The sequence below is a fragment of the Aegilops tauschii genome, chromosome 7, assembly GCF_002575655.3.
Source record: "Aegilops tauschii subsp. strangulata cultivar AL8/78 chromosome 7, Aet v6.0, whole genome shotgun sequence".
Lineage (NCBI taxonomy): Eukaryota > Viridiplantae > Streptophyta > Magnoliopsida > Poales > Poaceae > Aegilops > Aegilops tauschii.
In genome coordinates this window covers 585650101-585677359 of record NC_053041.3, presented here as the reverse complement: position 1 = coordinate 585677359, position 27259 = coordinate 585650101, and the positions used below count along the sequence as shown (strand labels likewise).

Sequence of the window (27259 nt, the reverse complement as noted above, 5' to 3'; positions counted from 1 at the left end):
AAATGCAGCATCACGTCCGAGACAAGTAGACCGAAATAATTCTGCATCTACTACAATTAGTCCACACATCGACCGATATCCAGCATGCATCTAGAGTATTAAGTTCATAAAAATGGAGTAACGCCTTAAGCAAGATGACATGATGTAGACAAGATAAACTCACGTATAAATAAACCCCATCTTTTTACCCTTAAGAGCAATGATACATGCGTGTCATATCCCCTTCTGTTACTGGGATTGAGCACCGCAAGATCGAACCCATTGCAAATCACCTCTTCCCATTGCAAGATAAATCAATCTAGTTGGCCAAACCAAATCAATAGATCGGAGAAGAAATACGAAGCTATTACAATCATGCATAAAAGAGTTCAGAGAAACTCAAATAATATTCATGGATAGATCTGATCATAAATTCGCAATTCATCGGATCCCAACAAACACACCACAAAAAATAATTACATCAGATAGAACTCCAAGAACATCAAGGAGAATATTGTATTGAAGAACATCGAGAGAGAAGAAGACATCTGGCTACTAAGTATGGACCCGTAGGTCTATGGTAAAGTACTCACACATCATCGGAAGGGCAACAAAGTTGATGTAGAGCCCCTTCGTGATTGAATCGCCCTCCAACGGAGTGCCAGAAAAGGTCCCCAGATGGGATCTCTCAAGAATAGAGGCTTGGGGCGATGGAAAAAGTATTTCGTGGACTCCACTGTTGATTTCCTGATTTTAGAGAATTTATAGAAGCGGAGTTAGGTAAAACGTAGCTACGTGGGCCCCACAAGCTACCAGGGCGCGCCCTACCCCCTGGGCATGCCCTGGTGCCTTGTGGGCTACTTCTCCATCTTCTCGTCACCTCCCGAATCTTCGAGGGTCTCTTATTGCCAGAAAATAAATCTACAAAAAGTTTCGTGGCATTTGGACTTTGTTTAGTACTGATATTCTGCAAAGTCAATAACAAGCAAAACACAACAACTGACACTGGGCACTAAGTTCGTAGGTTAGTCCAAAAAAGATATATAGTTGCTTGTTAATGTATATAAAACATCCAAGATTGATACTATAATAGCATAGAAGAATAAAATATTATAGATACGTTGGAGACGTATCACCAGGCTCCTCGGTGGTAGGGTCTCATAGCCTACCGCCAAACACCCTGGCGGTAGGGTGCTCTACCGCAGAAAATGGGCCAGTCCCCGTCATAGAACCATCGCGCCAACAGGGCCTGGCACACCTCTTACCGCCGAGGTGGGTGGCGGTAGCCTTAGCTACCCTACTGCCGTTAACTATGGCGGTAGAGCCGTTACGCCACGTCAGCCCCAATAGGGGTCGCTAACGGCGGCTGTAGTTATGCTATGGCCAGTTGGTCCGGTGGTAGCCTGTAATACCCTATCGCCGAGGGCACTGGCGGTAGGCAAAAGGTCAGATCTCGAAATTCTTTCAAATCTGGATCAGATCCGGCTGAACTTTTCACAAAAGGTCAAAACATGAAAACTGGCCCCGATGGGGAGGGAGGATAGGCAGCCGGGACCACCTGGCATAGTCTGTGGTCATGAAAGTCGCGGCGAATGGGTAGGAGTACCTGTGGGTGTAGTGTTGGGGAACGTAGTAATTTCAAAAAAAATTCCTACGCACACGCAAGATCATGGTGATGCATAGCAACAACAGGGAGAGTGTTGTCCACGTACCCTCATAGACCGAAAGCGGAAGCGTTAGCACAACGCGGTTGATGTAGTCGTACAACTTCACGATCCGACCGATCAAGTACCGAACGCACGGCACCTCTGAGTTCAGTACACGTTCAGCCCGATGACGTCCCTCGAACTCCGATCCAGCCGAGTGTTGAGGGAGAGTTTTGTCAGCACGACGGCGTGGTGATGATGATGATGTTCTACCGACGCAGGGCTTCGCCTAAGCACCGCTACAGTATTATCGAGGTGGACTATGGTGGAGGGGGGCACCGCACACGGCTAAAAGATCAAACGATCAATTTTGTGTCTCTAGGGTGCCCCCCTGCCCCAGTATATAAAGGAGCAAGGGGGAGAGGTGCGGCCGGCCAGGAGGGGCGCGCCAGGAGGAGTCCTACTCCCACCGGGAGTAGGACTCCCTCCCTTTTCCTTGTTGGACTAGGAGTGGAGGGGGAAAGAGGAGGGAGAGAGGAAGGAAAGGGGGGGCGCCGCCCCCTCTCCTAGTCCCATTCGGACTGGGGGGAGGTGCGCGTGGCCCTGCCCTGGCGGCCTCTCCTCTCTTCCACTAAGGCCCACTATGGCCCATTAAGCCCCTGGGGGTTCCGGTAACCTCCCGGTACTCCGGTAAAATTCCGATTTTACCCAGAACACTTCCGATATCCAAACATAGGCTTCCAATATATCAATCTTCATGTCTCGACCATTTCGAGACTCCTCATCATGTCCGTGATCACATCCGGGACTCTGAACAACCTTCGGTACATCAAAACATATAAACTCATAATATAACTATCATCGAAACTTTAAGCGTGCGGACCCTACGGGTTCGAGAACTATGTAGACATGACCGAGACACGTCTCTGGTCAATAACCAATAGCGGAACCTGGATGCTCATATTGGCTCCCACATATTATACGAAGATCTTTATCGGTCAGACCGCATAACAACATACGTTGTTCCCTTTGTCATCGGTATGTTACTTGCCCGAGATTCGATCGTCGGTATCTCAAATACCTAGTTCAATCTCGTTACCGGCAAGTCTCTTTACTCATTCCGTAATACATCATCCGCAACTAACTCATTAGTTACAATGCTTGCAAGGCTTATAGTGATGTGCATTACTGAGTGGGCCCAGAGATACCTCTCAGACAATCGGAGTGACAAATCCTAATCTCGAAATACGCCAACCCAACAAGTACCTTCGGAGACACCTGTAGAGCACCTTTATAATCACCCAGTTACGTTGTGACATTTCGTAGCACACAAAGTGTTCCTTCGCTAAACAGGAGTTGCATAATCTCATAGTCATAGGAACATGTATAAGTCATGAAGAAAGCAATAGCAACATACTAAACGATCAAGTGCTAAGCTAACGGAATGGGTCAAGTCAATCACATCATTCTCCTAATGATGTGATCCCGTTAATCAAATGACAACTCATGTCTATGGTTACGAAACATAACCATCTTTAATTAACGAGCTAGTCAAGTAGATGCATACTAGTGACAATCTGTTTGTCTATGTATTCACACATGTATTATGTTTCCGGTTAATTCAATTCTAGCATGAATAATAAACATTTATCATGATATAAGGAAATAAATAATAACTTTATTATTGCCTCTAGGGCATATTTCCTTCAGTCTCCCACTTGCACTAGAGTCAATAATTTAGTTCACATCACCATGTGATTTAATACCAATAGTTCACATCACCATGTGATTAACACCCATCGTTCACATCGTCATGTGACCAACACCCAAAGGGTTTACTAGAGTCAATAATCTAGTTCACATCGCTATGTGATTAACACCCAAAGAGTACTAAGGTGTGATCATGTTTTGCTTGTGAGAGAAATTTAGTCAACGGGTCTGCCTCATTCAGATCCGTATGTATTTTGCAAATTTCTATGTCAACAATGCTCTGCACCGAGCTACTCTAGCTAATTGCTCCCACTTTCAATATGTATCTAGATTGAGACTTAGAGTCATCTGGATCAGTGTCAAAATTTGCATCGACGTAACCCTTTACGACGAACCTTTTTGTCACCTCCATAATCGAGAAATATATCCTTATTCCACTAAGGATAATTTTGACCGCTGTCCAGTGATCTACTCCTAGATCACTATTGTACTCCCTTGCCAAAATCAGTGTAGGGTATACAATAGATCTGGTACACAGCATGGCATACTTTATAGAACCTATGGCTGAGGCATAGGGAATGACTTTCATTCTCTTTCTATCTTCTGCCATGGTCGGGCTTTGAGTCTTACTCAATTTCACACCTTGTAACACAGGCAAGAACTCTTTCTTTGACTGTTCCATTTTGAACTACTTCAAAATCTTGTCAAGGTATGTACTCATTGAAAAAACTTATCAAGCATCTTGATCTATCTCTATAGATCTTGATGCTCAATATGTAAACAGCTTCACCGAGGTCTTTCTTTGAAAAACTCCTTTCAAACACTCATTTATGCTTTGCAAAATAATTCTACATTATTTCCGATCAACAATATGTCATTCACATATACTTATCAGAAATGATGTAGTGCTCCCACTCACTTTCTTGTAAATACAGGCTTCACTGCAAGTCTGTATAAAACTATATCCTTTGATCAACTTATCAAAGCGTATATTCCAACTCCGAGATGCTTGCACCAGTCCATAGATGGATCGCTGAAGCTTGCATATTTTGTTAGCATCTTTAGGATTGACAAAACCTTCTGGTTGCATCATATACAACTCTTCTTTAATAAATCCATTAAGGAATGCAGTTTTGTTTATCCATTTGCCAGATTTCATAAAATGCGGCAATTGCTAACATGATTCGGACAGACTTAAGCATAAATACGAGTGAGAAACTCTCATCGTAGTCAACACCTTTAACTTGTCGAAAACCTTTTTGCGACAATTCTAGCTTTGTAGATAGTAACACTACTATCAGCGTCCGTCTTCCTCTTGAAGATCCATTTAATCTCAATGGCTCGCCGATCATTGGGCAAGTCAATCAAAGTCCATACTTTGTTCTCATACATGGATCTCATCTCAGATTTCATGGCCTCAAGCCATTTCGCGGAATATGGGCTCATCATTGCTTCCTCATAGTTCGTAGGTTCGTCATGGTCAAGTAACATGACCTGCAGAATAGGATTACCGTACCACTCTGGTGTGGATCTCACTCTGGTTTACCTACGAGGTTCGGTAGTAAATTGATCTGAACTTACATGATCATCATCATTAGCTTCCTCACTAATTGGTGTAGGAGTCACAGGAAAAAATTTCTGTGATGAACTACTTTCCAATAAAGGAGCGGGTACAGTTACCTGATCAAGTTCTACTTTCCTCCCACTCACTTCTTTCAAGAGAAACTCCTTCTCTAGAAAGGATCCATTCTCAGCAATGAATATCTTGCCTTCGGATCTGTGATAGAAGGTGTACCCAATTGTCTCCTTTGGGTATCCTATGAAGACACATTTCTCCGATTTGGGTTTGAGCTTATCAGGATGAAACTTTTTCTTATAAGCATCGCAACCCCAAACTTTAAGAAACGACAACTTTGGTTTCTTGCCAAACCACAGTTCATACGGTGCCGTCTCAAACAGATTTAGATGGTGCCCTTTTTTTACGTGAATGCAGCTGTCTCTAATGCATAACCCCAAAACTATAGTGGTAAATCGGTAAGAAACATCATAGATTGCACTATATCCAATAAAGTACGGTTATGACGTTCGGACACACCATTATGCTGTGGTGTTCCAGGTGCATGAATTTGTGAAACTATTCCACATTGTTTTAATTGAAGACCAAACTCGTAACTCAAATATTTGTCTCCGCGATCAGATCGTAGAAACCTTATTTTCTTTTCACGATGATTTTCCACTTCACTCTGAAATTCTTTGAACTTTTCAAATGTATCAGACTTATGTTTCATCAAGTAGATATACCCATATCTGCTCAAATCATCTGTGAAGGTGAGAAAATAACGATACCCGCCGTGAGTCTCAACACTCATCGGATCGCATACATCAGTATGTATTATTTCCAATAAGTCAGTTGCTCGCTCCATTGTTCCGGAGAACGGAGTCTTAGTCATCTTGCCCATAAGGCATGGTTCGCAAGCATCAAGTGATTCATAATCAAGTGATTCCAAAAGCCCATCAGCATGGAGTTTCTTCATGCGCTTTACACCAATATGACCTAAACGGCAATGCCACAAATAAGTTGCACTATCATTATTAACTTTGCATCTTTTGGCTTCAATATTATGAATATGCGTATCACTACGATCGAGATCCAATGAACCATTTTCATTGGGTGTGTAACCATATAAGGTTTTATTCATGTAAACAGAACAACAATTATTCTCTAACTTAAATGAATAACCGTATTCCAATAAACATGATCAAATCATATCCATGCTCAACGCAAACACCAAATAACACTTATTTAGGTTCAACACTAATCCCGAAAGTATAGGGAGTGTGCGATGATGATCATATCAATCTTGGAACCACTTCCAATACACATCGTCACTTCATCCTTAACTAGTTTCTGTTCATTATGCAACTCCCGTTTCGAGTTACTACTCTTTAGCAACTGAACCAGTATCAAATACCGAGGGGTTGCTACGAACACTAGTAAAATACACATCAATAATATGTATATCAAATATACCTTTGTTCACTTTGCCATCCTTCTTATCCACCAAATACTTGGGGCAGTTCCGCTTCCAGTGACCAGTCCCTTTGCAGTAGAAGCACTTAGTCTCAGGCTTAGGTCCAGACTTGGGCTTCTTCACTTGAGCAGCAACTTGCTTGCCGTTCTTCTTGAAGTTCCCCTTCTATCCCTTTGCCCTTTTCTTGAAACTTGTGGTCTTGTTAACCATCAAAACATGATGCTCTTTCTTGATTTCTACCTTCGTCGATTTCAGCATCGCGAAGAGCTCCGGAATTACTTTCGTCATCCCTTGCATACTATAGTTCATCACGAAGTTCTACTAACTTGGTGATGGTGACTAGAAAATTCTGTCAATCACTATTTTATCTGGAAGATTAACTCCCACTTGATTCAAGCGATTGTAGTACCCAGATAATCTTAGCACATGCTCACTGCTTGAGCTATTCTCCTCCATCTTTTAGCTATAGAACTTGTTGGGGACTTCATATCTCTCAACTCGGGTATTTGCTTGAAATATTAACTTCAACTCCTTGAACATCTCATATGGTCCATGACGTTCAAAACGTCTTTGAAGTCCCGATTCTAAGCCGTTTAAGCATGGTGCACTAAACTATCAAGTAGTCATCATATTGAGCTAGCCAAACGTTCAACATCAGTATCTGCTCCTGCAATAGGTTTGTCACCTAGCGGTGCATCAAGGACATAATTCTTCTATGCAGCAATGAGGATAAACCTCAGATCACGGATCCAATCCGCATCATTGCTACTAACATATTTCAACTTAGTTTTCTCTAGGAACATATCAAAAATAAAACAGGGGAGCTAAACGCGAGCTATTAATCTACAACATAGATATGCTAATACTACCAGGACTAAGTTCATGATAAATTTAAGTTCAATTAATCATATTACTTAAGAACTCCCACTTAGATAGACATCCCTCTAATCCTCTAACTGATCACGTGATCCATATCAACTAAACCATGTCCTGTCATCACGTGAGATGGAGTAGTTTCAACGGTGAACATCACTATGTTGATCATATCCACTATATGATTCACGCTCGACCTTTTGGTCTCCGTGTTCCGAGGCCATATCTGTTATATGCTAGGCTCGTCAAGCTTAACCTGAGTATTCCGCGTGTGCAACTATTTTGCACCCGTTGTATTTGAACGTAGAACCTATCACACCCGATCATCACGTGGTGTCTCAGCACGAAGAACTTTCGTAGCGGTGCATACTCAGGGAGAACACTTATACTTTGATAATTTAGAGAGGGATCATCTTATAATGCTACCGTCAATCAAAGCAAGATAAGATGCATAAAAGATAAACATCACATGCAATCAATATAAGTGATATGATATGGCCATCATCATCTTGTGCTTGTGATCTCCATCTCCGAAGCACCGTCATGATCACCATCGTCACCGGCGCGACACCTTGATCTCCATCGTAGCATCGTTGTCATCTCGCCAATCTTATGCTTCTACGACTATCGCTACCGCTTAGTGATAAAGTAAAGCATTATAGGGCGATTGCATTGCATACAATAAAGCGACAACCATATGGCTCCTGCCAGTTGCCGATAACTCGGTTACAAAACATGATCATCTCATACAATAAAATTTAGCATCATGTCTTGACCATATCACATCACAACATGCCCTGCAAAAACAAGTTAGACGTCCTCTACTTTGTTGTTGCAAGTTTTACGTGGCTGCTACGGGCTTAGCAAGAACCGTTCTCACCTACGCATCAAAACCACAATGATAGTTTGTCAAGTTGGTGCTGTTTTAACCTTCGCAAGGACCGGGCGTAGCCACACTCGGTTCAACTAAAGTTGGAGAAACTGACACCCGCCAGCCACCTCTGTGCAAAGCACGTCGGAAAAACCAGTCTCGCGTAAGCGTACGCGTAATGTCGGTCCGGGCCGCTTCATCCAACAATACCGCCGAACCAAAGTATGACATGTTGGTAAGCAGTATGACTTATATCGCCCACAACTCACTTGTGTTCTACTCGTGCATATAACATCAACGCATAAAACCTGGCTCGGATGCCACTGTTGGGGAACGTAGTAATTTCAAAAAAAGTCCTACGCACACGCAAGATCATGGTGATGCATAGCAACGCGAGGGGAGAGTGTTGTCCACGTACCCTCGTAGACCGAAAGCGGAAGCGTTAGGACAACGCGGTTGATGTAGTCGTACGTCTTCACGATCCGACCGATCAAGTACCGAACGCATGGCACCTCTGAGTTCAACACACGTTCAGCCCGATGATGTCCCTCGAACTCCGATCCAGCCGAGTGTTGAGGGAGAGTTTCGTCAGCACGACGGCGTGGTGACGATGATGATGTTCTACCGACGCAGGGCTTCGCCTAAGCACCGCTACAGTATTATCGAGGTGGACTATGGTGGAGGGGGGCACCACACACGGCTAAAAGATCAAACGATCAATTGTTGTATCTCTAGGGCGCCCCCCTGCCCCCGTATATAAAGGAGCAAGGGGGTGAGGTGTGGCCGGCCAGGAGGGGCGCGCCAGGAGGAGTCCTACTCCCACCGGGAGTAGGACTCCCTCCCTTTTCCTTGTTGGACTAGGAGTGGAGGGGGAAAGCGGAGAGAGAGAGGAAGGAAAGGGGGGCGGCACCCCCCTCTCCTTGTCATATTCGGACTAGAGGGGAGGGGCGCGCTGCCCTGCCCTAGCCGCCTCTCCTCTCTTCCACTAAGGCCCACTATGGCCCATTAAGCCCCCGGGCGGTAACCTCCCGGTACTCCGGTAAAATTCCGATTTCACCCGGAACACTTCTGATATCCAAATATAGGCTTCCAATATATCAATCTTCATGCCTCGACCATTTCGAGACTCCTCGTCAAGTCCGTGATCACATCCGGGACTCCGGACAACCTTCGGTACATCAAAACATATAATATAACTGTCATCGAAACTTTAAGCGTGCGGACCCTACGGGTTCGAGACTATGTAGACATGACCGAGACACGTCTCCGTTCAATAACCAATAGTGGAACCTGGATGCTCATATTGGCTCCCACATATTCTACGAAGATCTTTATTGGTCAGACCGCATAACAACATACGTTGTTCCCTTTGTCATCGGTATGTTACTTGCCCGAGATTCGATCGTCGGTATCTCAATACCTAGTTCAATCTCGTTACCGGCAAGTCTCTTTACTCGTTCCGTAATACATCATCCCGCAACTAACTCATTAGTTACAATGCTTGCAAGGCTTATAGTGATGTGCATTACTAAGTGGGCCCAGAGATACCTCTCCGACAATCAGAGTGACAAATCCTAATCTCGAAATACGCCAACCCAACAAGTACCTTCGGAGACACCTGTAGAGCACCTTTATAATCACCCAGTTACGTTGTGACATTTCGTAGCACACAAAGTGTTCCTTCGCTAAACAGGAGTTGCATAATCTCATAGTCATAGGAACATGTATAAGTCATGAAGAAAGCAATAGCAACATACTAAACGATCAAGTGCTAAGCTAACGGAATGGGTCAAGTCAATCACATCATTCTCCTAATGATGTGATCCCATTAATCAAATGACAACTCATGTCTATGGTTACGAAACATAACCATCTTTAATTAACGAGCTAGTCAAGTAGATGCATACTAGTGACACTCTGTTTGTCTATGTATTCACACATGTATTATGTTTCCGGTTAATACAATTCTAGCATGAATAATAAACATTTATCATGATATAAGGAAATAAATAATAACTTTATTATTGCCTTTAGGGCATATTTCCTTCATGCAGTTCACCTAGTTCGGTGGAGCCTCCCAGCCATTGTGTCTGCCTTTCTGTACGGTCACGAGAACGGCTTATGTGGATGAGCTCAATCTCACCGTTGCGGTCAATTTACTAAAAAAATTAACACAGTACATAATCAATCACTCATATATACACACATATACTCACCCTTATGAAGGCACACACGCACACCCTACCCCTATGAGAACCTCTGAGATACTTAGCTGACATATCATCTTGAGATTTTATGAAGACAGCATAGACGCCTCATAGTCGATGGGAACGTCTCCTCCCACTGAACATGTATCACTGGAAAATCCTGAAATAAATCCAAGATAAATGCGAGCAGCAGGAGTTGAAACCTGATGGGCTGTGGATATCATTTGTCCATCTAACCATCCAACCATAGGTTGTAACTAATCCAACTAATCTACCCATTCATTAACTCAAACGCATAGACGTATGAGTAGTTTACACTGTTACTAATCCAACTGATGCAATTATGCTACACAATCTAGCAATGTCTGTCATATTTCTGACTGCTATGCCCGTCCACATTCTTCTTGCCATGGCCATCAACCCGATGGTTCTCAAGAAAACCACCTGGATCATCCGCGACTTCCTTTGGCATGGCGGAAAAGATGCCAAATTCGGCTACTGTCTTGTAAATTGGATGCGCATATGCCGCCCGTTGGAGTTTGGTGGGCTTGGCGTGTGTGATCTTCACCTCACCGGCATCCCCCACTACAAGAAATATTTCAACTTGCGACCATCACTATTGGTCGTTGAATGGTCATTGTTTTTCCATTTCTGACCTTTTTATGACCAAAAACAATTGGTCAAAAGCTGGTCGTCTTTAATGAAACTTAACGACCTTATCTGTGATATGGTCGTAGAAGGCGATGACAAACAAAAGGTTGTTGGTCCTACGACGAATTGTTTTGGTCGTTAGTTGTCTACCCAGGCGACGTCGGATCCAACGTGGCAAGCTGGCGTGGCAAAATTGCGACCAAATGATAAGGTTGTTGATTAGAATCAGCCCGGTCGAATTTGATGTTTTACATGGGCCAAGCCCAACAATTTAGCCTTTCTATATATTTTTTTCCTGTCAATTTTTGGTCGACTTCAAGGGCCAAGCCCAACATTGCAGCCTTTTTATTTTTGGGCCGTGGCCTTTTTAGTCCATTGATTTTCTAGTTTCGACCATTATATATTGGAGCTGGTACCACTAGTCACCAGGCCCCACATGTCATAATCTCATACATTGGTCCCACACGTCAGATATTTCAACATTGCTTAGATTAATTTGATAAGTGGATCCCACTAGTCAGGTTTCCATTTCACACATTATTAAATCACTATTTCAAACAAAACTGAACAAACGTAATTCATCAAATAACAGTAAATCTGTTCCAATGCCACAATCTCTACAGTCTAAATTTGTTCCAATGTCACAATCTCTATAGTCTATTACAGTCAAACAGAGCAAACAAATCTCTGGCAAGTGATCACAAATAACAGTAAATCTGTTCCAATGTCACAATCTCTACAGTCTATCATAATGCATCCCGGCTTTGCACTTGGCTTCATGGCTTTGCACTTCAAATTTGTCCCGGTGCTCCGATAAAAGATTGAACACAAAGGCTACCAGCATTAGGTGTACTGTTGGTGAGGCCAGAACAAAACAAATGCAATGGCAACACTAATGCAAGCAACAAAGCAGATCTACTAACTAGGACGTTCCAGCTTCACCTTTCCCGTCCTGAATTTGGACACTATCATACAATACTAGAAAGGGCAAATAAAATAATAGACTTGCATAGTGAAATGATTGCTTTTACAAATCTTATAGAATAATTTGTTTATGCTAGGAATGCATCTAGAAAGGGCAAATAAAACAATAGACTTGCATAGGGCAAATAAAACACGTTAACCTGCTGTTGTTCTACACTTCAAGTACAACATTAAAGCTCATGTTAGGAACCAACAACACTAACCTACAGGTACCAGCACGGTATATTGGTACAAGTGCAGGTCATGCAATGAACGGTACTGTAACACATTCGCCTGAAGAAAAGTACTCCCTCTCTAAACTAATATAAGAGCGTTTAAATCACTACTTTAATTATCTAAACACTCTTATATTAGTTTACAGAGGGAGTACTATTCTACTACCACAACCATCCATTCTACTACAGGGGAGTTAATATTACCCAATTATAATAGATTATTATATCACAGCAAAATTAACAAACAAGAGGCAAGTCTGAGTGAAAAGAACAAGGTACTGCATCAGCCTTGAAAAAATGATAGCAATAAGACAATGATATAAAGGAAACAAACAAGAGGCAAGTCTTAGTGAAAAGAACAAGGTACTGCATCATCCTTGAAAAAAGGATAGCAATAAGACAATGATATAAAGGAAGAACTCAACATTTTACTAACAATAGCCAATGCTTGCAGACACTGGTACTGCAAGGTTAAATGAATCTATGTTTCCAAATGTTTAACCCTGTCAAAAACTCTACAATGGCTTAAATAATGTTGCCACCATCCATTACAAAGTGGATTACTTGCAGCAACACTAATCCCGCAAGCTGAAAGAGATGTGCAAACCGAAGCCATACTTAGTCAAGTCGGGGACAGGCGGCAATCCCTTGTTCGATAAAGAATGCCATGAGTAGACATTTAGAGTGTGGGCAAGCATAAACAAAAAATAATAATCCTTGCCTTGGCTAGTTAAAACTAAGAGCAGGAGAGCAAATATGCGTAGTACACAGACAAACAGGGGTGCTGCTGTTGGGTTGCAACATGGAAGAGCCGGGTTTATTACTGCTAAAAAATACTTAACATCCACAATGAATTATTATCAAAGGAATGGCAACGAGTCTAAGGGTTTATTTTTGGCAAAATATCCAAGGTGGAGAAATGCAAAAAACGCCAATCTACTGTAGTTGTTTAACCATCACCACACTAACGTACATGTGTTCAAGAGAGCCGTTCGGTCCAAAGAGTTGAAGACAGATAAACGGAAGAGAAATGTTTCATTCTATTTAGAAGTATAGTCCAGACTATATCTGACTTCTGATGAAATGCATAGGTCCAACAAACTACACAGCAGCAACTACTTCAGACATTGGCTGGAGAAATGCTCATCTTTTTTATTCTTCACCAACGTAAAAAGAATTGACTACACAGCACCAACAACAGTAGACTCTCACCCAACTAATATACTAGAACTAGATCAACCAAGCATCGGTTTTAAAAAGCTCGGTTTAAGATACTTCGACGACGTAAAATCTGAGTAGCATCTCCCTGCAACATCATATGCTCAGCTGACAAACGATTCACATGCAACTCCTCTACATTATATCACACCAACACATAGAGCTACATCTCTAGATGAGGAACAATAAGACGTTGATGGCATGCTAGGCATTAGTTTTAAAAATCTTGATTTTAGATTATCAAAGACCGGAAAGGCCGCAATGGTCTAAATGTTTCACATCCCGACATCATCATCTTCACGAAAATTCCCTAAACAATCAGGTATCACCACGACGCCCGGTGGTAAGTTTCCTTCTCTTTTTATGACAATATTTGTTAAGTTTCCTAATAAGTAGTAGTGTTATTCCCTCGAATAACGAAAAATTCATTTTTCATTTTCGATTGCCCAAAATGAGTTTTTTTTGTGAAGGACCTGCCATATATTTGTTGAAAATTGGAACAAATCAATTTTATAAAATATTAGGCCATATTTAATATACAGTTGACCAAATGGTTGGGTGTCAAAAGTTTTGATCCACCTCTCGTGAAAAAGACAAACTTCCGTCGATTCAGTTGGAAGCGGGTCAAACTGGAACTGCAATTGCCTTATAGTTTGCTCTTTATATTTTCCAAAAATCATTTATAGGTACATAAGTATCTATTTAATTACAGAAACATCAAATATTTTACAAGATTCAACCACTAGCTAGGAATGGTCATGCCCGTCGTTTTGACCGCATTTTGAAACGGGCATGCAAAATTAAAAAAAATTAAAAAATTGGAAAACCTTCGCATTGTGCATTATATGTGACCATGTTACCAGGAAAAATAATAAACTTGTAATACGGAAATTATTTTAAAAAAGTGTTCCCAGAAATGAGATATCATGTGTGAAGATTCATGGCTTTGAAGTCAAATGATCAATTTTCTGACAACATTCATGGCATAGTTTGTTCAAATGATCTCATATTGTGCACAAGGGTGCATCTTGGACTGCCAAACAATGTTTCCTAAGGAAGTTCTCATTTTATTTGGACGGAAAATTCATTTTCCATTTTTCGAGTGCCCAAAATGAGTTTTTTTTTGTGAAGGACCTACCATATATTTGTTGCAAAATTGGACCAAATCATTTTACTAAAATATTAGGACATATTTAATTCATAATTGATCAAATTGTTTGGTGTCAAAAGTTTTGATCCACCTCTCGTAAAAAAGATAAATTTCCGCCGATTTAGCTGGAAGCGGGTCAAATTTGAACTGCAGTTGCCTTATAGTTTGCTCCTTATTTTTTCCAAAAGTCATTTCTAGGTACCTAAGTATATATTTAACCAGAGAAACACTAAAAAAATTCCAAGATTCGACAACTAGCTAGGAACGGTCATGCCCGCTGTTTTGACCGCATTTTGAAACGGACATGAAAAATAAAAAAATTGGAAAACCTTCACATTGTGTAATTATATATTACCAAGTTGTCAGGAATAATAATAAACTTGTGATACGGTAATTATATTTAAAAAGTCTTATCAGAAATGAGCTATCATGTGTGAAGATGCATGGCTTTCAAGTCAAATGATCAATTTTATGGCCACACTCATGTCATAGTTTGTTCAAATGATCTCATTTTGTGCACAAGGTTGCATTTTTGAATGGCAAACAATGTTTCCTAAGGAATTTTTCATTTTCTTTGGACGAAAAAATCATTTTCATTTTTTGAATGCCCAAAATGAGTTTTTTTCTAAAGGACCTACCATATATTTGTTGCAAAATTGCACCAAATCAATTTTCTAAAAATTAGGCCATATGTAATCCACAATTGACCAAATGGTTGGGTGTCAAAAGTTTTGATCTACCTCTCGGGAAAAAGACAAATTTCCGTCGATTCAGCCGGAAGCGGGTTAGATTTGAATTGCAACTGCCTCATAGTTTGCTCATGATTTTTTCCAAAAAATATTTTTAGGTACAAAAGTATCTATTTAATAAGCGAAACACCAAGAGTTTTCCAAGATTCAACCACTAGCTAGGAATGGTCATGCCCGCCGTTTTGAGCGCATTTTGAAATGGGCATGAAAAAATTCAAAAAAAAAATTGGGAAACCTTCACATTGTATCATTATATGTGGCCAAGTTACCATGAAGAATAATAAACTTGTAATACGGTAATTATTTTTAAAAAATGTTCTCAGAAACGAGCTATCATGTGTGAAGATCAATGGCTTTCAAGCCAAATGATCAATGTTATGATAGCATTCATGGCATAGTTTGTTCAAATGATCTCATATTGTGCACAAGGGTGCATCTTGGAATGTCAAACAATGTTGCCTAAGGAAGTTTTCATTTTCTTTGGCCGGAAATTGCATTTTCCATTTTTCGAGTGCCCAAAATGAGTTTTTTAAGGACCTACCATATATTTGTTGCAAAATTGGACCAAATCAATTTTATAAAATATTAGGCCATATTTAATTTACAATTGACAAAATGGTTGGGTGTCAAAATCTTTGATCTACCTCTTGTGAAAAAGAAATATTTCCATCGATTCAGTAGGAAGTGGGTCAAATTTGAACTGCAGCTGCCTTATAGTTTGCTATTTATTTTTTCCAAAAATCATTTCTAGGTACATAAGTATATATTTAATTAGAAATACATGGTTTGGTGGCGATACGTCGAGGTTTGGACGGTGGCCGAGGGCCCCAACTCCAGAGCGCGTAAACTCGCATGCCCGCTGCATGGTCACCACATGACCGTGGTGTTGCCACGCGTTCTGGGCATCCTAAGCATGTCTAGTGGATTGGGCACTCCCCCGGTAGGTGTTAGGAAGAAGGCAATAGAAGAATGTAACGAGGAGACTGAACTAAGCTCAAACATGAATTAGCAGCCAAGTGTGTGATTAGTGGTGGGGAAAATGCCTAGGATGATCATCTACTAAGGACACTGTCTTGGAAAATTTGCAGCTCAAATGGAGGAGCCTAGGTGTCACTTGCTTTGCAAAGTACCACACTGGACAAAAATATGAATATTGAAGTTGGACTCAAATGAATGAATGGATTGATCTGAAATTTGGAGGAGGAGGATAATTTGGGCATGTGAAGGCACTGTAAAAATTTCATACCATTTGGATAAATAAAAATGGTACTTCCTTCAGAGTGCTCTCCACTGAACAGAAAATTGGATTTTTGTTTAGGGAAATTGGCTAGATTAAATGAGCTAAAATTTGGTGGAAGGAGGTTCTATGGGCAGGGTCATGTCCTGGTAATTTTTCAGGAATTATAAAATAACATAAAATATAGTTGCTTCACAAACTGAAAATATTACCAGAAACAAAGATTGGATGGTGGGATCACATGGATTGTTAGATGGGGCTCAAATTTTGTGGAGCAATGATTTGAAAATATAGATGATGTGGCAAAAATTCAGCTAATTAGGATATGCCTAGCTAGTACTTCCTTCACAACGGTTCTACCTGAACAAAAACTTTGAAAATTTGCCGAGGAAGATTTACTAGGCAAATGGAGCTGAATTTTGTCATGAGGCAATGATTTCAATAGTAAATAATGCCCAATTATTTTGGTAATTTTGGGAATGACAGAAATATAGGTAGTTTCACAACCTAGGGCAAAAATTGACACAAAGACATGACACATAGGCAAAACTGATGAGGTGACGCCTAGTCATACCAATGCACCAAAATTTACAAAGCTATGACCATCTATATTGGTCGCGATCAGCTAGAAATAAGGCAGCGGACCAGTGTTGTTTGCTTTACGACCATTTCATGTAAAGAAATTACAACCTTTATGACCAAAATGGTCGTTATGGTTTAGGGTTTGGAGCCCCCAAACAGCTCATGACCAATTGGTCTCAAATGGTCGTAGATTTATGACCAATTCTTTCAGGGCCACTGATAGAAGGTCACAAGTTGACATATTTCTTGCCGTGCCCTTGCACGCTCGCTGGTTATGGTTGCAGGCCATCGACCCTTACCGCCCATGGCACCATCTCCAGGTGCCTTGTGATGATGAGACAAGGCAATTCTTTCGCGCGGCGACCACTTGGGCTCTTGGCGATGGTATAATATGCCGCTTTTGGTGCGACCACTGGCTCGACGGGAGGGCTATCTCTGAGTTCGCTCTGGCATTGCTCGCTCTTGTGCCGCGGCGTCGGCGCCGCCGCACCCTAGTTTTCGATGGGCTTGATCAGCACACATGGGTTAGGGTCTTAGGGATATCCACGAAACTTCAGGCCCCATCGAGGTGGTTGAATACATCGACCTCTGGCGTCATCTTCAGGGCATCCGGCTCAGCCACGCCTGGACCAAATCAGCTAGAAATGGACAGCCAGCGGTATCTATTATGCCAAATCTTGCTATAAGGCGCTTTTCTTTGGATCAACCTCCCCGCCCGCTTGGTGTTTGATCTGGAAGGGCTGGGCTCCTGTCAGCAACAAATTCTTCCTTTGGCTGGCTTCTCTCGATCGTTGCTGAAGTGTAGAGCGTCGTGCGCGACACGGCCTCGCGCATGATCCGGAATGCATCTTCTGCTCCCAGGAGCTTGAGACCATTGACCATCTTCTCGATGGTTGTGTTTTCTCACGGATCACATGGCATGAGATTCTTTCCTGGTGTCCGCTGGATGTACCACCCATGGTTGGTTCGACTAGCTTCTTTGATTGGTGGCTTCAGGCCATGGCGGCATCCCCTGACAGCTTGAGGAAAGGCCTAAACTCCATCTGGAAGCACCGGAATGCGGCCATCTTCGACGCCGTCTGACTCTCCACCGAGAACCTTGTCCAGCTGATCAAGGACGACGCGTGCAGGTGGGCCAAGGCCGGCGATAGAGGATTAGATAGACTTATTCCTGTAACCTGATTGTAACACTCCGAGGCTGAGCACCCTCCTTTGTTGCTTACTATGCACTCTCTCGGACGCCGTTGCGTGTATGTTCGCAAGGGCTGCACCATCTACTCTCTTGTCCACCTATCAATGAAATGATACGCTCCTCAATGTATTCACGAAAAGAAAATGTCGCCATATTATTCTGAGATAACAAAGCCTGTCATTTTTTGTCACTGAAAGTAGAGTTAGTGTTGCTCTTCCAAGGGGTCATGCATGCATGCATGCATCCGTTAAGTTGAGCCAGCATGCCCCGCGCTGCGCAATCGCGTGCTGCGACCCAACAAAGGCATTGCATTGCACTGCTGTGATAATCGGACGTTTAATTTGTCCTCGCTCGCTCGACTGATCGGCGTCCTGCACGTACTACTTGATTTGATTTTTTTCTTTTTTGCGGGGTCACTTGATTTGATTTTGATCCGAGGCATGCCATGTGCGCCTGCATGGAAAAGGAGGCCTCGACATGCCATGTCCAGCAAGCTACTGGCGATCAAGTTAGCTCCGCCACAGGCTCCGGCCGACCCTAACATGCATCACCGGATCAGCCATAACTAGCACGGCAAGAAGAAACGTGCCGATAAAATTGAGCCGTACGTACCGGTCGTACCTGCTGCCAAATGAGATATGAGCGTCTCCCCTCGTTGCATTTTTCCTCAGACTGCATTGACGAAGCGATCGATTGGTACGTTGTCATCAATGGTCACATGCATGGCACTATATGTCAAGCTTCACATTGATAGTTTTCTTAATACTCCCTCCGTCCAGGAGTATGAAAGCAAGGGATCGACAGTGAATAAAAGGTAGAAATGAACCACAAATCCGCCAGTTAGACTCCTTGTAACCAGTGATCCCTATGGCGCCCTCAAAAATTAAAGATGATCAGTATGCATGTGCTAGGAGTACGTTCAACGGCCAGTGGCATCACTGTCATCTCATCTTCAGCTTTTCTTTCCCTGCGAGATCAAGTTGTTGGCCTTTTGTGCTATGCGCCAACTTTCACGAATGTGATAAACTGATATGTCTCGCATGCGGCCCATCCCCACTCAAATCCTACACCATGTAGAGAGCATGGCTCATATATGTCTAGACAGGAGCGGCAGAGGCAGCCGCTCGACACCGATCACATGATGGACGACAACATCCGATCTCCGGCCGCCACCAAACCGTGACATGTACTGTCAAAAGAACGACACAAGGAGACGGGGCAGCGATCGGTCGAATCTCGCGGCGCCCTAACGCCATGCCGCGCCGCTTCCGGAAATGCGGAGGACATTGTTGATGTGTATGTTTGCCGCTCTACGGCAGGGACGCGTATGTGCGAGCTCCGCCACTCGCCGTCATCACGCACAGTGCTCCCATGGGTCGATCGATCGTTGCTGGAGGATAGATGGAGGATATCTGCATGCATGCGTGCTGGTCTCCACGTGAAAATGTCTCAGCGTAGCTAGCGTCCGGTACCGGTATAGTGCGCGCGTGCATAGCCTACGGCCTAGTCTAGTGACACACTTCACCTAACATGCTAGCAATATGGTCCTTTTTAAATTTATTGTATACCATTGTACTCCCTCCGTCCGGAAATATCTAGATGTATTTTAGTTCTAGATACACCCATTTTTGTTTATTTTAATGACAAGTTTTTCGGAGGGAGGGAGTACTACGTAGTATTTCTAGGGTCTCAACCATTTGTGTTATCACTGTGAAAATCCAAGCATCGTCACGTATAACAAAGTAGAAGCCCCAAGGGTATTTCCCACGAAAAGAGAATACTGATCACTCCAGCAGTCCATTGCAATCACTTGCTCGCTCCTTGCTCCTCTCTCTCTCGTCAAATTGTCGTACAGTACTAATCACTTGCCTTGTCTCTCTCTCTCTCCTCCATGTGCCAGGCCAGTAGGTGGGCTCCACGATGGCAGAAAAAATCTTGCACTACTCACTCTCTCACCTCCGCGAGCAACCGTACAACCGGAACTACGGAACAGCACGGGCCGGAGCGGGAGGCCGATTCCGATCGGTCGGAGCAAAACCGGGTGCTGGTTAAGTCGCTGCCGGGCCCACCCCACCGGCTTCTTGCCCCATGTACGTACCTTCCGGGTACCCCAACTGTACCCGCACTCGTACCTCCCCTGTCTATTCAATTCTCTCCGCCCTCTCTAAAAAATGAAGAAAATCCTTGCCTGGCTATGCACACGGAAAGAAATTATGTCATAAGTACGCACTCCATGCACCCAGCTCTCACATGGTCACCCCCTAAAAAAAAGCTCTCACATGGTCACTGAATGAACACGTACAATTGCATGAGGGCTACGATTTTTTTTAGTTCAACTGCAAGTAAATTGCATGGCAATGGAACTTGGGTAAGACAAGATGGCGGCCAAAGGATGAAGATGAATAGTGTTTGCCGGTTAGAGTTGGAAGATGATGCACATTCGGTTGGATCTTGATACAATGGTTCAAATAGAAGTGGATAGATCGACAAGGCACAAAATTGTTTTCAGGCAACTGAGGCCTGGCCGCTTTTATTTTCTAGTACAAGTTTGTTGTTACTGAATTACGATTTACTCTCTCCGTTTCTAAATATAAGTTTTTCTAGAGATTTGACTATAGACTACATACGACGCAAAATAAGTGAACATATACTATAAAAGACGACCATGTACATCGGAATGTAGTCTTTATAGTGAAATCTCTAAAAAGGCTTATATTTAGGAATGGAGGGTGTAGTTGTTTATTATGGGTGGTAAGTATTCCCTAAAAGTATGAAAAATACGCGAACCAACATCTGGTTGGATGGTTAGAAGGACAGTGGTATTCTCAACCCATCGGAGTTGACTACAAAGACGTCTGTGACGACTTTGTCAATCTCAATATGATGTGTCGGCTGAGTCTCTAGTAGGTGCTCATAGGGGTGACTGTATGTGCGTGTCTTGAGTGCGTACGTCTATATTGTGTTAAAAAAGTATGAAAAATACAATTCCTTCTGTTCACAAATATAAAATATTTTGGATATTTCAATATGGACTAGGACAACATACAAACCGAGACGAGTGAATAAACATACTAAAATGTGTTTATATACATCTGATCCAAAAAAAAGTTAAACCAACTTATATTTGAGAAGGAGGGAGTCCAATGTTTCGAAAATGAAGGAACCAACAATCCCCAACTGTTTGTTATGGTTTTAAGTTGGAACAAGACATTATTCATGGCACATTTTCGTGTCAACTTTAGCCAATGTAACCATTTGCAGTTTCTTATTCGCCAAGTTTGTCTCCATTTAGTATGAAACAGGGCCAAATTTTAAAAGGAGGCAAGTAACCCCGCGTACCCGAAGCAGACTGGCTAAATAAGCTCTACATTCCATTCCGAGCAAAGAATTTGTAAATGCCAGCCGAGAAAGAAAAATGGCAAAGAGGAGCTGTGCATCGCACAGCCTCCAGCTCTCCCGTTATATAAGGAGCCACCATGGCCGTCTCAGCCCAATCGCCTTGTGTTCTCTCAGCTCTAGCGTCGTCCCTCCCCAAGAACCCGCCGCCGCCGCCGCCACTTCCAAGAGTCTCGAGGTCTCCATCGACCGAAGCAGCGGGAGCATGAAGCGCCTGCTCAGACGGCTCTCCCGCGTGGCCGCGGCCGACGCCTGCGCCGCCGCCGCATACCAGCCGCTCCGGCACGACACGGTCGGGAAGGCCTCCTCCACGGCCGCTTCGTCGTCCTCATCGTTCTTCGGCGCTCGAAGGCTCGGCCGCGGCGCGCGGGTGCCGGAAGGGCACGTGCCGGTGTGCGTCGGCGAGGAGGGCGGCCCCGTCGAGCGCTTCGCCGTGCGCGCCGAGCTCCTGGGCCAGCCGGCGTTCAAGGCCCTGCTCCGGCGAGCCGCGCAGGAGTACGGCTACGGCCACCCGGGCGCGCTCCGCATCCCCTGCGCCGTGGCCAACTTCCGCCGCCTCCTCCTCGGCCTCACTGGCCCCGGCTGCCAGGCCACCGACGACGACGACGCCGCGCTCTACTACTAGCCTAGCGCTTCTTCCCCGTTTCACCCTCCTCGCTAGGCTGCCATGGAGGGCTTGATTGGAAATTGGCCCCCTGGCAAAGGCAAATGTGGGTGAACCAGCAGAGCCAATCACCAGCTGCTGCGTTCTGACCGATATGCCCCCTGCGTGGATGTTGTACATACGGAAGTCTCATCGTGTTGGTGGAGGGTAGGACGGGGATTCCGCCGCATTCGTCTTCTTCTTCTTCTCAGTGTTCTTCTAGCTAGCTCTAGATCTAGTTCTGGTAGCTGCAGTGGAGCTTCTTCTTCCTCTTCTTTTGGTAGGGATTTTGAGGTCTTGACAACACATCATGTAAGCCGCGGGCCTCATGTGAGTGAAATGGATGATTTTGCTACTGCAAAAGTTTGCTCCAAGATCTGGTGGTGTAAAAAGCAATGTACTGCCATGATCTCCAGCTCGCTTTAACAGTTCAGGCAGCCTGGCATAGAATATCATGGTCTACTTCTGTGATTGACCAGTTACTAAACTACTTGGGACTGTGGATGCATTTGTTTTTTTGAACGTCTAGGTTTGTGATGCATATACTTCAGAGGCACTGCCTTCACAACTGCTTGCCAGAAAATCTGGGTTTTATGGCCAGGTTCAGAATAGCTGACTGCACGTAGAGCCATACAGATACAGTGCGTGTGTATAGATTTTGTGGAACTTTTTTTCAAAGCGAAGTAAAAAAAATGTAAGGGCATCTACACTCGGACTTGGCATATCTGCGCCACAAACGCCCGCGGACGCGTCCCGTGGCTGGTGACGTCTCAAATAATCAATTCCACATCCATATACCTCATATCCGGCATCCTATATCCATACTACCCATGCAATGTGATGAACTAATCTAAGCGAATAAAGAAAGAAATCGGCATCAAACGGACAACGAAATGCACATAAAACTTAATACATCATCCAAAAGATCACCACAGTTCATCATCGGAAAGTTTTTAACTTTTAACAACTAAAAACGATAGTAAAAACGGAGAAGGAGCGAGATCACCCCTTCCTCAACGGGCCTTTGTCCTTCCAGTCGCCGACACAGCTGTAGGCGTCCGCGGCTGGTGGTCGTTGCCGTCGTCAGGCAAGGAGTCGAAGAGGACGATGTGCCCCTTCATCCGGCGGACGGCCCTATCCTGCCGCCGCTTCAGCTTGTCCTCCCGAGCCGCCTCTGCTGCTGCCTCCACCGGCAACTCCACGGATTGTTCCGCCGCGTCCCTCTCCCTTGCCCGCTACCTCTCGCGGGTGTCGGCACGCGCCTCCGATACCGACGCGCGCGTGTGGACCGGAGGAGCGGGCACTAGCACCGCAACTGCCCGCGTAAAGTAGCGGCCAGCGGGGGAAGGGACGGCGTGGGGACGAAGCGGACTGCACAGTGCACTGGGGCCGAGAGGGGCCAACTCCGGCGTCCGCACGGGTGCGGTGACAGTGCAGATCTGGAGCTGCCCCCGGTGTCCACATTCGACTCTCCAACGCAATGCGGAGGGCCAGCTCCTCCTCGACGTCGAGCTCGGAGCCCGAGTGGCTGCCGAAGCTCGACATGTCGCCTGATTCGATTGGAATCGGAGAGGGGACGGAACTAGAGAGGAGAGTGGAGTGAGCTAGAGTTCGGAGAGGGGACGGATTGGTATTTTTTTGGATACGGCGTGGGGTCGGTGGTTTGCCGGGCTGACGCGGCGGATGCGCCCGTGCATGACCAGACCGCTCCATATCCACCCTACATTTGGGCTGGATACGAGGTGCGACAGACAACCCAGGTGTTTGACGCCAATTTGAGGCGTCCAGGTAAAATCATATGAACTCACAATCTGTTGAGCTAATTAGCTAAAAATCATATGAAACTTGTCCATTAATTAAGAAAAATACAATTATCCAGCTAATGAACTAAAAATCATATAAAAACTCTCACAATCCGTTGAGCGGAGTAGAAAGGATATTTCAAATACATTTTTTTTAGAAAAAGAGGTTATCCCCCGGCCTCTGCATTCGAAAGATGCATGCGGCCATATTATTAAACAAGTTCAGCAAAACACAAAGGCTGGAATCCGAAGTACAGCTCACTAAGGATATTCCAAATACATTGTGAAGAGACTCTCGTCCAGATAGCACACGCACTATCATCATCACTTCTCTCTTCTAACTGGGCGTCACCTTCATCACTTTACTTCAAGGAAATGACTATGACTTCACAGCAAATTTTCCGAAACTTTGAAGAAAGTGTATTGATTGAACCGATAACTGCCTCGAGTTTTAGTTGTGCATGTTCCACCCAAATTCACGGAAAGGGGTGAGATGACAATGTGGGCAAAATAATGGTTACTGTTAGAGCTTCTACAACGGGACATAACAAATCCGATCCTCAAATGCCCGCGGACGTGCCCGACGCGTCCGCGGACACTGATCGGTCACACATAAGATAATACTTTCTACATCGGGATACCTTAAATTAGAAACCTCAAATTCATATTATTACATCCAACGTAAACCAATATTTAAGCGGAGCTCGTCCGGCTTCACTGTGGTTATGTCCGGCAGCTGGTTACACTCACCAGAGTGTTGGTCCGGTCGCCGGCAAGGTAGAGTAGGGCATGAGACACGAGCCGGCTCACGGGACTCAAGGCGCCGCCTTCTCCCATGCCCTACTCTTCCTCGTCGGAGCTCGGAACCCGGACAATGCCGGTGGACGTCAGATTGATGATAGATCCGTCTTGGGACGAGCCGGCAACATCCACCATGACGCGGTTGCGGTGCCCGCACGGGTGCACCATACAGGGCGCCAGAGAATGCGACCCCGCCTCGCTGACGTCCACCGCCGCGAGGGCTGTCGCCTCCTCCTGCGCCGCTGCCTCTCACGGTGGGCACGCCATGCCATGTTTGCATCGGACGATGCCCATGGTGCGTCCTTCTGCTCCGCGCACCAACGGAAGGGTTGCGCGCCCGCCACCACGTCCGGACGCTAGACGAACCGCACCGCCTCTGGTGAGGCAGCAACTGCACACCCAGCTGTGGATTCATGTGCCATTTGGGCGGACGCAATGAATTCCCGGCGGAAGGAGTCCGTGTGTTGCCTCGCATGGCCAACTCCTGGGAGCGGCGGAGCGCAAGCCGGACGGCCATCTCCTCTTTGGGCCGCGTGGGATGAGCTCGGGGTCGACGGATTTAGAGGTGAAGGACTCTGATCCGCTGTCTGCCATGCCGGAGAAGGCCAGAGATCGCCGGACGAGAGCTTTTGGGTGGCGGAGGGAAGTGAAGGACAGTGGAGTGAAGTGGCTTGGGTTTGGTCCGGCGAGCGGTTGAGAAGGAATATATGTGGATCGGGTGAGCAATCGTGGGCCAAGTCCGACAGGGCGGACGCGCAAGGGTTGGATATGAGGCCCGTTTGAGACGCCCGTTTGAATTAAATTTTCATGACAAGGGTTTGGGATGCCCGGCAGTAGATGATCTTACGCAGTTCTCCATGAACCAAACGGGTATCATTTTTTTAGGGTAGCCATCACATTCTCTAAGATAAAAACGATTACGTACCCTGATTCACCGTATCTGTCCATTGCTGTACGTATCAGGATCAGCCATTCGGGGTCGGATAGACGAGAGGCCATGTGCAGCGCAGCCAGACACAACTGTATGTGCGTACATAGGCGCCGAGTCGTGCTTGTTTTTGTTAGTTTATTATACCAGTTTAGTTAAGTTGGTTTGATTCACTCGCTTTCCGTTGGGCTTCAGAACAATCGTTGCTCTGCATGTGAGTGGCTAGGCAACAACATGGGGCCGACGTAAGTACTGTACGGTGCCCTAATGATTGGGATTAACGACTCAATGATGAGGCGGTCTACGTGTACAGGTCTGCTCGGCGTTCCCATGGACCCGGAGGCCAGAAGAGCATGCATGATAGGCTGCCATTCAGTCTTGACTCTGCACTATGTTTGGACACGTACTTAACTAAGTGCCGTGTCATCAGGAAGAAGAAGATTGCAATGCGTACAGTATGGATCGGCGTACGTACGTAAGCACGTTGTGTGTACGCGTGCTCCAGGAGCTCTTGCTTGTCTCAGTCACAGCCAGCTCAGTGACAGTGGCCGGCGACGATGTCGGTCGACCGGTCCAACGTGGATGACAGGTCCAAAGCAAGCAGCTTACGGAGTACGAAACCGAGAGTGTCGTATAAGGCCAAATTGAGAGCATAATATACTGCTCCATCTGTCTCAAAATTAATGTCTTAACTTTATACTAATTTTAATACAAAGTTGTACTGAGATCAAGACACTTATTTTGGGACAGAAGGAGTACTTGCATATGAAACTGAAATACCAGTCGTCGCGGAAGAAATCACATATTTGACCTGAGGCCGAAATCAAATCACGAACTGACCTGCTCTCGAAAAAATTTCACTCTACTGACCCTTTCGAGTGGCGCCCGACAGCTAGGCGTCACACCCTATTGTGCAGCGCCTCTGTCTTAGGCGTCGCACCTCCTGCCAGCGTGGCAGCCCGAGGCCAGGCGCGGACCCACACACAGCTGTGCAACGCCTAAGCGGTAGGAGCCGCACTTGTAATGTGCAGCGCCTAGCCCTTAGGTGCTGCACAGTGACTTAAAGCGCATCGGCCCAGCCCGACCAGGCAGTTCTTCCTCCTCTCCGCTCTCTGGACAGAGAGCAGCGGCGGCGCCCCATCGAATCCCCCCCCCCCCCCACATCCCTCTCAGATCTGAAGATTTGATCCGTGGATTCGATCTCCAATCCATCCTACTAGGTAAACTTCTCTGTTCCCTTTCTTTTCCTCCGTAAATTTGTTGCCATTTTAGAGATTTGTCCAAGATTTGATGGAACCCTTGATTTGCTTGATTTAGGATGTGTAGTCATAGTGGTAGTATCGTAGTGTTGTTGATTAGTTCACAATATATGGTTCTTGTTAGTGAAACCCTA

General features: G+C 44.8%; 1 protein-coding gene and 1 pseudogene across 1 annotated transcript; one reads left to right on the top strand and one right to left on the bottom strand.

Moving 5' to 3' along the window:
* Positions 1–13408: 13408 nt before the first annotated feature.
* LOC120970071 (small nucleolar RNA SNORD36) lies at positions 13409–13492 on the bottom strand (annotated as a pseudogene).
* Positions 13493–21656: 8164 nt separating this feature from the next.
* Positions 21657–22698, top strand: LOC109774154 (auxin-responsive protein SAUR71-like). Its single transcript, XM_020332868.4, has one exon. The coding sequence runs from the start codon at positions 21712–21714 to the stop codon at positions 22315–22317; it is 606 nt and encodes a 201-aa protein (XP_020188457.2). The 5' UTR covers positions 21657–21711; the 3' UTR covers positions 22318–22698.
* Positions 22699–27259: the final 4561 nt, after the last annotated feature.